Source organism: Salvelinus alpinus, chromosome 12, assembly GCF_045679555.1.
Source record: "Salvelinus alpinus chromosome 12, SLU_Salpinus.1, whole genome shotgun sequence".
In the NCBI taxonomy this organism is placed as follows: domain Eukaryota; kingdom Metazoa; phylum Chordata; class Actinopteri; order Salmoniformes; family Salmonidae; genus Salvelinus; species Salvelinus alpinus.
Genome location: NC_092097.1, coordinates 22258424 through 22272480, shown reverse-complemented (window position 1 = coordinate 22272480; position 14057 = coordinate 22258424). Strand labels below are relative to the sequence as shown.

At 43.0% G+C, this 14057-nt stretch overlaps 1 protein-coding gene across 2 annotated transcripts in view; it reads left to right on the top strand.

Moving 5' to 3' along the window:
• igsf21a (immunoglobin superfamily, member 21a) overlaps window positions 1–14057 on the top strand; it is a 283782-nt gene that overhangs the window by 251931 nt on the left and 17794 nt on the right. For both annotated transcript variants that reach the window (XM_071335394.1, XM_071335393.1), the window contains exon 6: window positions 701–1196. In XM_071335394.1, the coding sequence (XP_071191495.1) occupies window positions 701–1196 (496 nt within the window). The remainder of the gene's footprint in view (window positions 1–700; window positions 1197–14057) is intronic.

Here is a 14057-nt window from a genome sequence, read left to right as displayed (position 1 = left end):
GTTCACATGGAGCCATACAGAGTCAATCCTCAGGAGCATGGCCTTACATCACAGTTGTTTACACAACTTACTGCTATTTACACAGCAGAGTGAAAAGCCCCTGAGGTGGCGTCAAATCAAAGCATGCCTCAACAAACCCCTTTTACAGAAAATCCAAACATTGGCGTAAATTGTACTATATAGGGTAACGATACTTTGATCTCGTGCAAATTGGTTCCAAATGTCCAAAGGTCCCGTAACTGACTGCGGATTACATTTTTCTCTTCAAATAAAGAAAAGTGAAAATCAAAAATCACGGTATGAGTAGGGAGCTTCACAACTACCGATGCCAAGGGCAGTAGCTCTGCATCCTGATTTTAAAGCTAATATCTGGAGGTTATGTGTTAAAATAGGAGCTTGAATTTCCTGTCAAAAGATTAACCAGCCAGAGATCATTATATCATCATGATGAAGTAAGGAAACTCCTGTAATATCATTGAAAATCCCTGCTGAACACCAGCACCGAGCAAACCTCTGACACATCTCCTCTTCACCAGCTCACTGGTGACTGAATAACCACATCCCATTATCACAACTTGAAGTTGTAATAAGACAATTGGCAAGGATATACTGTAATTCAACCCAAATCTCTCCTCTCTTTCCGCTTTTTTGTTTGTCTCTCGATCTCTCCTCTTCCCCTCGGTCTCTCTCTCTCTCTCAGGTGTACTTTAAGCGGGATGGAGAGTTGATAGAGGTGATATCCTACATCCACCCCTCAGCCGAGGACGGCGGTGGCTCAGCAGGGGTGCAGGGTGCCAGGCCACTCATCAGCAGAGACATGGACGACACCAAGCTGCAGAGGTCCCTCTCCCTGTTGGACCCCGAGGGCCGGCCAGCCCGCATGTTCACCGAGAGCCCTGAGCGTCGTTGGACCCCGGGCCAGCACACCCAGGGTCGGCAGCAGAAGGAGCAGCCCAGCCCTGCCACGGAGATCATTCCAGAGACAGTTGTGAGTCGGGAGTTCCCTCGCTGGGTCCAGAGCACTGACCCACTCTACTACTTCAGCCACACCCACATCTCCCAGAGTGATGGCTCTGTGCTGGTGCAGGCCAGACTCACCTGGACCCTTAACCCCCAGCTGGACAATGACGCCATGTTCAGCTGTGAGGTCAAGCACCCAGCACTGTCCATGCCCATGCAGACAGAGGTCACACTGGGTGAGTACAACAGAAATATCCTACCCCTAACCCACTCCTCTCTCCTTGTTTCCCCATCGCTGTACTCAATCTCTGAGCCTCCTTATGTATCCCTCGCGAATCTACTCAGAACAACACTGATTTCCATTCGATGCTTAATTGTGTAGTGACTGACAAGGCAATTAATCGAGCTGTCTGTTGCTAAATTGAGTTAACTCACAACCGTTATTGAAGAAGTCAACCTGAATTAAGGAAGTCAAATTAGAATTTATACACAATCAGCCACGTGATGTCCTGTATTGGAGGAAGTTCTTGGAGGAGTCGATGCAGTGCTGATATGATAAACAGACACATTAAGTTCACTGAGAAAAGAGTAAATGGTAGAGGGCAGAGTGTGGTTCAGTAAGGAGAAGCTGCTGCTGCTGGTACAGGTACAAGTTACACGCTGTGTGCACACTTAATTTCCTCAGAGCACCAGCTTTCATCTCCTTCACACCTTTAGAGGGGCCTTTTCCTCCTGCTAGTGTCCCTTTCTCACCGTGGTGTGTTGATAGACATGGGGCGGCTCGAACCGCTCACACTTTAACTGTGTGAAGCTTTTGGAGTTTTGCTGTTAGAACAACAACAACAGCGGAGCTAGAAAACACTCAACCAACACAGAAGGACCAGTGTTTAGGGTCTATAAAGGATTTACCAATCATGGCTAACAAGTGCCTATGTGTCAGCAAAGATCTAGCTCACTGCTTAAGGGCCTGCATACTGCAAATAATACACGTTCAATCTGTTTATAATTCTACCCTTGTATATTAAAGTAACTTCCCAGTGTAAATCTCACTTTTAAAAGTTCATATTCTGTTAACTCATCCAAATAATGTTATTGACTAGTCCCATATTTGTGGCCAAAGCATAAATTGTAGAAGAAAAAAAAACACACAGACCATTTAAAAATGCTTGCTATTTCCTCATAGAAGAACAGGATGTCATCTCCTTGTGGAGGATGAGCTGGCAAATCAGCAGTTTAGAGAAGGATGACCTGGTCAATTAGAGGTCTATTTGCATGATTATTTTTAATGACCGGTATACGCTCACACCATTCTGTTGTTGGGATAAGCCCACACAATTCCAACACAAAAAAGCTGCTTTTTAACATACTTAATTGCCATTTTTTGGAAGGAAAACAATTTCATAAGGATATATTGATATTATCTGTCTTCTCAAGACAGATTGCTGAAATTATGATTTTAACAGCCTCCTCTTTACTGTTGTTACATGTTGATGGTAAAAAAATACTCTGGACCCAGAGGGGTGTAGGCCAAGAGAAAGCCTTGCTAACTGTCAATGGCTTTCATATTTTGACAAGGTTTTTCTATGCTGTGATTCAAGCCATTAATTTACCAGTAGCTTTGTTCTTTAAAGGGATGAAAACAGCTTCTTCAGACATTCCTCCTCACCACCCTGAGAGTCGAGAACAGAAAAGGTGCATTTGTTGATTTTAATTGGAGTACACTTGAAATTCAAAGCATTCATAAATCTGCTTGGAGCAGATTGAACCTGGGGTAGTATGAGTGAGAGCTGCTGTTGTTATAGAGTAGTAATAATAGCCAGTACATGTGTTGATATACTGTAGTAAATATCACGTATGGTTAGAATTGTGTCACCGCTTGAAAACATTATCTCTAATATACGTATATCCTGGTTTGATGTAATAATCTAAAACTGGACACATTTGAAGTATTTCCCCCAGACGGGCCAGAACCTATCCTGGAATACAGTTTATTCCAGCTAATTGCTCCTGGGACCTGTCATCCACTCCTGTCCCTTGGCCCTGGCTTTCAGAGCTGTGTTTGGTGAGGAAAGGAACCCTCTGGGCACGGACGTCAATTCAACGTCTATTCCACGTTTGTTCAATATAATTTCATAGAAATTACATGGAAAGAACGTTGAATCAACCAGTGTGTGCTCAGAGGGAAGTTTTTGCACTGTCCATAAGTAATACATATTTCACTGATTTAATATCAAATCAAAGCTTATTGGTCACATACACAGATTTGAAGATACTATCGCAGGTGCAGAAAAATGTTTGTTTCGAGCTCCAACAATGTGGTAATACCAAGCAATAATAAAAATGTAAAAAACAATACACACATAATCTAGAAAAATGTAGTAATTAATTAATTAACAAATATCAGAATGAGCAATGCCAGAGACCGGAATATAAATATATATATATACATATAATGGTGTGTAAAGACAGTATGGACAGTATATGAAAAGAAAATGTGTGTACAGTGGTAGTTCTATAGGATGAACCATGATTGGAATACAGTATATATTAAGCAGGTAAAACAGTATGTAAACATTTTTAAAGTGACCAGTGTTCAATTACTATTTGCATAGGGCAGCAGTCTCTAAGGTGCAGGGTAGATTACCAGTTGATAGCCGGCTATAACAGTGACTAAGGTTCAGGGCAGGGTACTGGGCGGAGCCCGGCTAGTTGTGAGTGTTTGATGGCCTGAAAATACAGTAGAAGCTGTTTCTCAGTCTCTCGTTCCCAGTCTTGATGCACCTGTACTGTCTCCAGCCTTCTAGATGGTCCTTGATGATCTTCTTCTTGTCCTTCCCATCTACACCGGCTGCTATAGATGTCCTGGAAGGCAGTCAGTATGCCCCCGGTGATAAGTTGGGCTGATCGCACCACCCTCTGGAGAGCCCTGCGGTTGCAGACGGTGCAATTGCCATACCAGGCGGTGATACAGCATGACAGCATACTCTCAATTGTGCATCTGTAAAAGTTTGTGATGGTCTTAGGGACCAAGATGAATTTATTCAGTCTCCTGAGGTTGAAGAGGCGGTGGTGCGCCTTATTCAACACGCTGTCTGTGTGAAGGGACCATTTCAGCTTGTCAGTGATGATATTTTCCTGGCACCGCTACACCAGGGCCATCACCTCCTCACTGTAGGCTGTCCTGTCATTGTTGGTAATCAGGCCTACCACTCTTGTGTTGTCAGCAAACTTGATAATTGAGTTGGAGACATGGGAGCCAACCAGACATGGGTGAACAGGGAGTACAGGAAGGACCCCTGTGGGCCTCACGTGCTGAGGATCAACGTGGCGGAGAGTTGTTGCCTACCTTCACCACTTGGGGCAGCCCATTAGGAAGTCCAGGACCCAGATACACAGGAAGGGGTTCAGACCCAGGGCCTTGAGCTAAGTGATGAGTTTGGAGGGAACTATGCTGTTGAAGGCTGAGCTGTAGTCGATGAACAGGATTCTTACATAGGTATTTCTCATGTGCAGGTGGAATAGGGCAGTGTGCAGTGCAATGGCGATTATGTCTTCCATGGATCTGTTGGGGAGATATGCAAATTGTAGTTTGTTTAGGGTGTTGGCTAAGGTGGAAGTGATAGTCCTTACCTATCCTCGCAAAGCACCTTATGATGACCAAAGTCAGTGCTACGGGGCTATAGTCATTTAGTTAAGTTACCTTCACTATCTTGGGTACAGGAACAACGGTGGACATCTTGAAGCAAGTGGGTAGAAAAGACTGGGATATTAAAAGATTGAATATGTCTGTAATTAGGCTGGGGTGGTATCCAGATGATCATATTGTCATATTGGTCTTCTCTCATCCCGGGATTTACGGTTTTATCGGCTAGCACACAAGGTGGTGCTAAAAACAAGAAAATCCCATTGGGCCTCTATTCCCATAATGCTAACAAAATTAGCACAAACCAATAGCAAAATTACAGACGTTGTTAGCTAAATGCTAATGAGCGAAAACTAACATAAACTAATTGCAAAGTAGAGCAAATACAGCTCATAAAGTAATACAAGCATAGCTAATAGCTACCGATTGGCATTTTTGTTGAGTGTGGACATTTACAAGCGAAAGGGAACTAAAGAAATTGTGCAAATTAACAAAGTTGTGATGCATGCTTTTCTGAAGGAAAGAAGCAAAGGGGAAAAGCTAGTAGGAAGAAATTACAACTGTACAGATAACTCATCCAGAGCTCTTTGACTTCTGGCAGAAATCCATTATAAGATATCTGATGGCAAACATTTAGTAGTGAATTGCATACAAGTGTAACTTCATCACCTCATGTGTGCCGCACAACAGAAATGTGCCAATAGATACAGAACGCTATGGACTGTAGTGTATTGCAGAAGTTGACTGCAGGTATTTACTTATGAAGTAGTTACTAATATTCAAATTTATAGAAAATCTTTGAAGAAATAGTTTTGACTATATTGAAAAACCATTGCGGGTTTTTTTCCAAATACCCCGGTATACGGTATATACTGTATACCGCTCAAGCATATCCGTGAACACTCCAGCCAGCTGGTCTGCAAATGCTTTTAGGACAGGGCTTGGGTTAACATGCTTAAATTAGTTACTCACATCTGACACGGAAAATGAGAGCACACAGTCCTAGTGACCGTCGGGGGCCCGCGTTAACGGCTCTATGTTTGTCTCGAAGCGGGCGAAGGTGTTTAGCTCATCCAGGAGCGAGGCGTCAGTGTGGCTGGCTTTCCATTTATAATCCGTGAATGTCTTGACTCCCTGTCACATACAGTACCAGTCAAAAGTTTGGACACACCTACTCATTCAAGGGTTTTTCTTTATTTTTAATATTTTCTACATTGTAGAATAATAGTGAAGAGAACAAAAACAATGAAATAACACATGGAATCATGTAGTAACCAAAAAAAGTGTTTCACAAAGTAGCCACCCTTTGCCTTGATGACAGCTTTGCACACTCTCGGCCTTCTCTTAACTAGCTTCATGAGGTAGTCACCTGGAAGGCATTTCAATTAACAGGTGTGCTTTTTTTAAAGTGAAAACGTGGAAAGTGAATTTCTTTCCTTCTTAATGTGTTTGAGCCAATCAGTTGTGTTGTGACAAGGTAGGGGTGGTATACAGAAGATAACCTGATTTGGTAAAACACTAAGTCAATATTATGGCAAGAATAGCTCAAATATGCAAAGAGAAACGACAGTCCAACATTACTTTAAGACATGAAGGTCAGTCAATATGGAAAATGTCAAGAACTGTTGCAGTCGCAAAAAGTTGCAAGCTCTTTGATGAAACTGGCTCTCATGAGGACTGCCACTGGAAAGGAATACCCAGAGTTACCTCTGCTGCAGAGGATAAGTTCATTAGAGTTAACTGCACCTCAGATTGCAGCCCAAATAAATGCTTCACAGAGTTCAAGTAACAGACACATCTCAACATCAACTGTTCAGAGGAGACCGCATGATTTTTAACATTTAAAAAAAAAAAAATGTTTAACTAAGCAAGTCAGTTAGAACAAATTCTAATTTTCAATGACGGCCTAGGAACAGTGGGTTAACTGCCTTGTTCAGAGGCAGAACGACAGATTTTTACCTTGTCAGCTCAGGGATTCAATCTTGCAACCTTTCGGTTACTAGTCCAACGCTCTAACCACTAGGCTACATGCCACCCTGAATCAGGCCTTCATGGTCGAATTTCTGCAAAGAAACCACTGCTGAAAGGCCACCAATAATAAGAAGAAACTTGCTTGGGCCAAGAAACACGAGCAATGGACATTAGACCGGTGGAAATCTGTCCTTTGGTCTGATGAGTTCAAGTTTGTGTCAAATTTGTGTCTTTGTGTGACGCAGAGTAAGTGAACGGATGATCTCTGCATGTGTGATTCCCCCCATGAAGCGTGGAGGAGGTGTGATGGTGTGTGGGTGATTTGCTGATGACGCTGTCTCTGATTTATTTAGATTTCAAGGTATACTTAACCAGCATGGCTACAACAGCATTCTGCAGTGATACGCCATCCCATCTGGTTTGCACTTAGTGGGACAATCATTTGTTTTCAACAGAACAATGACCCAAAACACACCTCCAGGCTGTGTAAGGGCTATTTGACCAAGAAGGAGAGTGATGGAGTGCTGCATCAGATGACCTGGCCTCCACAATCACCCGACCTTAACCCAATTGAGATGGTTTGGGATGAGTTGGACTGCAGAGTGAAGGAAAAGCAGACAAAAAGTTCTCAGCATATGTGGGAACTCCTTCAAGACTGTTGGAAAAGCATTCCTCATGAAGCTTTTTGAGAGAATGCCAAGAGTGTGCAAAGCTGTCATCAAGGCAAAGGGTGGCTACTTTGAAGAATCAAAATATAAAATATATTTTGATTTGTTTAACACTTTTTGGGTTCCTACATGATTCCGCATGTGTTATTTCATAGTTTTGACGTCAAAACTATTATTCTACAATGTAGAAAAAAGTAAAAATAAAGAAAAACCCTGGAATGAGTAGGTGTGTCCAAACCTTTGACTGGTTATGTACTTCTCAAGTCTAAGCCGTTGAAATACGACTCCACTTTGTCCTTGTACTGTCGTTTTGCCTCTTTGATTGTCTTACAGAGGTTGTAGCTGGTCTGTTTGTCTGTTTGACACATCCATGCTCCCAGTTACCTGTCTTTGGTTAAATGCGCTTTCAGTTTTGCGGAAATGCTGCCATCTCTCCACAGTTTTTGCTTTGGTTCTAATCGTCACAGTGTGAACAACATACTCTATGCACTTCCTGATGAACTCCGTCACCAAGTCAGTTTATATGTCGATCCTATTCTCAGAGGCGACCTGGAACATTTTCCCATTCCGCGTAATTAAAACAATCTTGAAGCATAGATTCCGATTGGTCAGCACAGTCCCCTAAAACGCTCTTGTACGTTCTTGAACAGACTTTGAGGTACCTTTGCTCCGGTTTGGTGGGTGTGGCGAGGTGTGGCTTGAAGCAATGAATGACATAAAGGGCAGTGACCACGATGACAGCGTTCCCCAACCCGCAACCCAAACCCTTCTTGTTTTTCAACTGGTCGTTCATTACAGCACTCTTTCCATTCAATTGAACATTCCAGAACATAAAAACTTACTGAATGCAGCCTTGTTTAAGTTTCTTTCTATAGGTGGGGAGGACCAGAGTGGAGGCGTGATCTGATTTGCCGAAGGGAGGGTGGGGAGGGCCTTATGTAACGCTCGCGGAAGTGAGTATAGCAATGATCCAGGGTCCTTGTTGTGCGTGTAGCACAGGAGATGTCTTGATAGGAAAACACTACAGAAATTCGAAGATTTTGTTCATTAAAGTCCTCAGATACAATAAGTGTGGCCTCAGGATATGCAGTTTCCAGTTTTCACAGTTCAGTGTAAGCTTGGGGGAAATATACACGGCAGTGACGATGACCAAAGACAATTCTCTCAGGAGGTAATGCAGTCGGCATATGTTGATGAGGTATTCCAGATCGGGAGAACAAAAGGATTTGAGTTCCTGTACGTTACCACAATCACACCATGAGTTGATAATCATGAAACAAACCCCTCCACCTTTCTTTTGCCTGGAGAGTTCTTTCTTCCTGTCGATCCGCATGACGGATGGAGAACCTCGCTGGCTGAATGGACAGGAACAATGTATCCGGAAAGAGCCATGATTCCGTAAAACAGAGTATGTTACAGTCCTTGATGTCTTTCTGGAAGGACATCCTCGCCCTGGACTCGTCTACTTTATTGTCCAGGGACCGAACATTAGCGAATAATGTACTCGGAAGCAGTGGATGGTATGCACACCGAATGAGACAGAGCGACATTCTGGCAACTGACCAATGTTGTATTACATATCATGAATATTAACACGCTGCTCTGTGCTCGCCTTACAAATTGATTTGGGATGGGGCCTTGGGAGCTTCTCAGAATGGGCCACACCTCTGTGAGTTTCTTCCCTGGGTCTCACCACTCGCCTCAGTTCCAGAATTCATTAACTCAGTGCATCTGAATAATTAAAGGACTGTACTCCTTTTATTTGCATGTTCTATTATTCAGCAGCATGAAAAGACTGGAGGAATTATCATTTCATATACGATGCTGAAATATGATCCATGCCTGCGTCCACCAGTCATTTCTTCGCCAGACCGTGATAATCACAGAGCAGATGTTCTATTTCAGGAGGGCTGGTGTAACGTTTGAGAGTGTCTGTCTGTGTGTTGGTGTTTGTGGTGCGTGTGCCTGCCTGCATGCATCTGTGCGTGCGTGTGTCTCTATGTTCACCTGCGTCTCATCTCCATATTTATCACACTTTCATCTTGGTATTGTAAGGAGTCCAGTGCAGGCTGCGGGTTGGATGTGTGAGATGAATGATAGTGTTGGATTGATGATGACGCAATGATCCCACAGTCACCCCTTTTCAATTGTTTGTTCTGTCTTCGCTCTCTTCCACACAGTGAAACCACTCTATATTTAAGCAATAAGGCACAAGGGGGTGTGGTATATGGCCAATATACCGCCGCTAAGGGCTGTTCTAAAGCACAACGCATCGCGGAGTGCCAGGACACAGCCCTTAGCTGTGTTATATTGGCCATATACCACAAACCCCCGGTTACCAGCGTAATTAGAAAAATAATACATGCTTTGTCATACCAGTGGCATACTGTCTAATATACCACGACTGTCAGCATTCAGTGTTCGAACCACCCAGTTTATAAATGTGTACATTCATCAATCTGACTCCATTATTAAGTGAATAACTGCAACAAGTCCTGTGCGAATCCTTGCATCACCGACTCAGTATGACTATAATGAACATGTGTCTATCTTGCACCATTGTGCAATTATTAAGAGGCTAGATACAAGTGGCTAATCCTGGCAACCAGTGTTCTAGCATTAATTTATTGAGTCAAGTAGATCAGGGATGTCAAGGTGGAACCCAAGCATATGCTATGTGTAGTGTAAATAACAACTACCTTTAGACCTACTAAATTATGACTGTAAAGTCAATCAAATAATCACTCTGTAAAATTAGGAATATATTTACTCAATTCAACTAATTGGATTTATTAGTCATGAAATAATTAATACTCAAACAATTACAGTGTACATGAAATACATTATGCGTTACAGAATAACAGAGTAAATTACTATCAACTAAATAAGATTTAACGTGGTTACACATGTCTTCAATTCAGAATAATCTCTAAGAGAAAAAAGTGTGTGTCTGATACACACACAAGCTTGCTAACAAGTCCTCAAAGTATGAGTGAATTCACTGCCCTTTTAACCAAATTCAAGCAGTGCATCCCAATCTTGGCAGTTTCCTAGTGAAAACAAAAGGCAGGAGCAACACATCCAGATTATAATCTAATAAACTCAATTTTAATGTTATGACCAGACAACAGGAATGTGCCTGATAACCAGTCAACCCAAAATATATCAACCAGAAAACATACAATGCAATGAGACATAGAAATTGTGCAGCTCTTTACGAGCTCTTGAAACAAACTAAACACAACAATTTAATTCACACAGTAACATTAATTTCACCAATTCAAGTTTTCAGCAGTCCTGGCATTAGTGACCCCAGGACTTCCGTGGGAACGTCTAGTCCTGGAGATTGCCACAGCGAAGGTATGGCTCTCTCCTGTGAGATGCAAATATACAACTATCCATCCGGACAATGCCAAATTGAATCAACACACCAGGCTAGTTACTAGACACCTCTTCGTCACTGGCCTTCATCATCGTTCACATTTGTTCACTCTTTCTATTTGATCAACTACAGTAATCCCCCGTTTGGAACCTTTGTGTTGTGAAATAACAGCATTGAACCAGTATTATAGTTACCACAAGCAGGCTCGCCAAGATGCATGCGTGATACACCAAGTCCCAGGTGTATGCGTATTTGGCCAAGGCAGTGGAGTCACCAGCTTGGCTTGCATGAACTGCTCATCCATGGCAGTTACAGTCCTGGTGCTCTCCTCATAGAAGGTATAGTCCCACCAGGGAGGAACGTCAGTCTTTAGAGGTACTCTGCATAGAATGCTCAGCTGTCCCATCGTGGAATCCTCCATCACCTCCATCAGAAGTTGTGGGTTAGCTGGACAGGTCAGGCCCATCATCGGAGTCAGTTTGCAAATTCGATGAATCCCCACTCTTTGTGAAAGACTTGGAAAGCATTCCAAATAGCAATACAGTGAAAGTACACACTTCAACTTGCTAACATTCTGCAATGTATGAGAAATACAAATGACGCACTAAATGTCTCATGACAAGAGTTATGAATAAAGTTTCCCTATCATTAATATAGAATATAGCCAACAAAATTATCCAATCAACTATCTGACCCAAACGGAGGACGAGTTAGTGGACACAAGATCTGGATGGACAAAAGGAAACAAGCAAAAAACAAGCACAACAAAAAACCATACCATCCAGCATCATTGCAAATAAAAATTCAAACAATATATGGTGATGAACAATTATCCCCCCCCCCCCTTTGAGAGGGATGAGTTTGGAACAAATGAGAACACTCTTAAACAATCCGTATAGTGTTGAGCAAATGGTAACATACATTTTGTAAATTCAACTTTTCATCAGTCGCCACACCTCTTCTTGCATCAGTGACCCCAGGACATTGCCACGGCGAAGGTGTGGCTCCCTCCTGTGAGATGCATATATACAGCCATCCATACGGATAATGCCAAATTGAATTAACATGCCAAGCTAGTCGCATCTTTATCACTGGCTTTTATAATCATTCACATTTCTTCACTCACTATTTTTCGACTACAACTCAACCAGACAATGCTGCAGGTTCTCTGTCTATTTCTGAGTTATCGACAGTCATCCAAATCTGTAGAGTCAGAGGCTAGGCCTGCTGATGTTTGGCTGAATCACAAAGCACACCTGATGCAGAGAGCGCTGTTGTTTACTGAGAGCACAGTGTGTCCACTGACCCATCCCACAGTGCTAACAGTTCAAGGCTGACCAGTGAGGAGGTTGGGTTGCTGGTCAACATCTTGGGAGACTAGGGCTTATTTCCCTGTGAGGCCAGGGCACTCCCAGGTGCCGCAGTATGTCAGTCACATTGCATGCTGTTCTAATCAAAGGTGATGACGTTGGACGCCAACTGTCGTTGTTGGAGTGGGTCCCAGAAATTAGCTATCATCCTCTCAATGGTGCCAGCAAGCACTGTGACGCCAGTACTGAAAATACCTTTCGGACGGGAAGTGGGAGGTGGGAAGCAGGCAGTGGAGCAATCACACTCCCCAGGTAACTGGATAAGTGACATCTTCATCATGGACTTGAGACCACTTATAGTGTAATACTGTCATTTTGATGTGTATGATGAGCTTAATTCAATGACAAATCTTTCATTTAGGGCTGATAATTGATATGTCTACTTTAGGCCTAACTCAATACAAGTGCTGGACTATAGTTTCCCCAGTTCTGTCCAGTTCTTTCAGATAATTGTTTTTCCACATTTAGGTAGCCTGACTTAGATGCATTTAATTTCAACATAGTAACTGTAGGGAGTCATTGTTGTCATTAGGTTATGTATTGACAAGCTTCTCTCTTGTCTTGCATCTATCTCACCACTCTGTGCTCTACGCGGTAACGCCACAATCTGATTCACATCTCTGGAAGAGAGTAACAGAAGTAGAAGGAAGGAGATCCTGTTATCTAAAAGGGTCACCTGACTTGATATACTGTACATCGAACAAAAATATAAAGGTAACATGCAACCATTTCAATGATTTTACTGAGTTACAGTTCATATAAGGAAAGCAGTCAATTGAAATAAATTCATTAGCCACTAATTTATGGACTTCTCATGACCGGGAATACAGATATGCATCTGTTGGTCACAGATAACTTTTTTTTAAAGTAGGGGTGTGGATCAGAAAACCAGTCAGTATTTGGTGTGACGACCATTTGCCTCATGCTCATCCCCTTTGCATAGATTTGATCAGGCTGTTGATTGTGGCCTGTGGAGTGTTGTCCCACTCCTCTTCAATGGCTGTGCGAAGTTGCTGTATATTGGCAGGAACTGGAACACACGTCAATCCAGAGCATCCCAAACATGCTCAGGCCAGAACTGGGAAATGTTCAGCTTCCAGGAATTGTGTACAGATCCTTGCGACATAGTGACCTGCATTACCGTGCTGAAACATGAGATGATGACTGCGGATGAATGGCACGACAATGGGTCTCAGGATCTCGTCACTGTATCTTTGTGCATTCAAATTGCCTTTGATAAAAATGCAATTGCGTTCGTTGTCTTTAGCTTATGCCTGCACATACCATAACCCAACCGCCACCATGGGGAACTCTGTTCACAACGTTGACTTCAGAATACCACTCGCCCACACGATGCCATCGGCACGTTATCGTTGAAACTGGGATTCATCTGTGAAGAGCACTTTAGTGAGCATTTGCCCACAGAAGTCAGTTACAATGCCAAAATGCAGTCAGGTCAAGACCCTGTTGAGGACAACAAACAAGCAGATTAGTTTCCCTGAGACAGTTTCTGACAGTTTGTGCAGAAATTCTTTGGTTGTGCAAACCCACAGTTCCATCAGGTCTCAGACGATCCCGCAGGTGAAGAAGCCAGATGTGGAGGTCCTGGGCTGGCGTTGTTACACGTGGTCTGCAGTTGTGAGGCCGGTTGGACGTACTGAAAAATTCTCTAAAACGACGTTGGAAGCGATTTATGGTAGAGAAATTAACATTAACATTTAATCCCTGCAGTCAGCATGCCAATTTCACTCTCACTCATAACTTGAGACATCTGTGGCATTGTGTTGTGTGACAAAACTGCACATTTTAGAGTGGCATTTTATTGTCCCCAGCACAAGGTATCTTGGCAGAGGAGAAATGCTCACAAACAGGGATGTAAATAAATTTGTGCCAAAAAAGGTAGAGAAATTGTCACGTCTGCTCCCGCTCTTCCCCTCCCCCTGGCGCTTGAGGGCGCCAGAATGCCTTGCATCACTCACTCCTGCCATCCATCACGTACACCTGCCTTTCCTCGTCACGCGCATCAGCGTTATTGGACTCACCTGGACTCTCTTATCACCTGT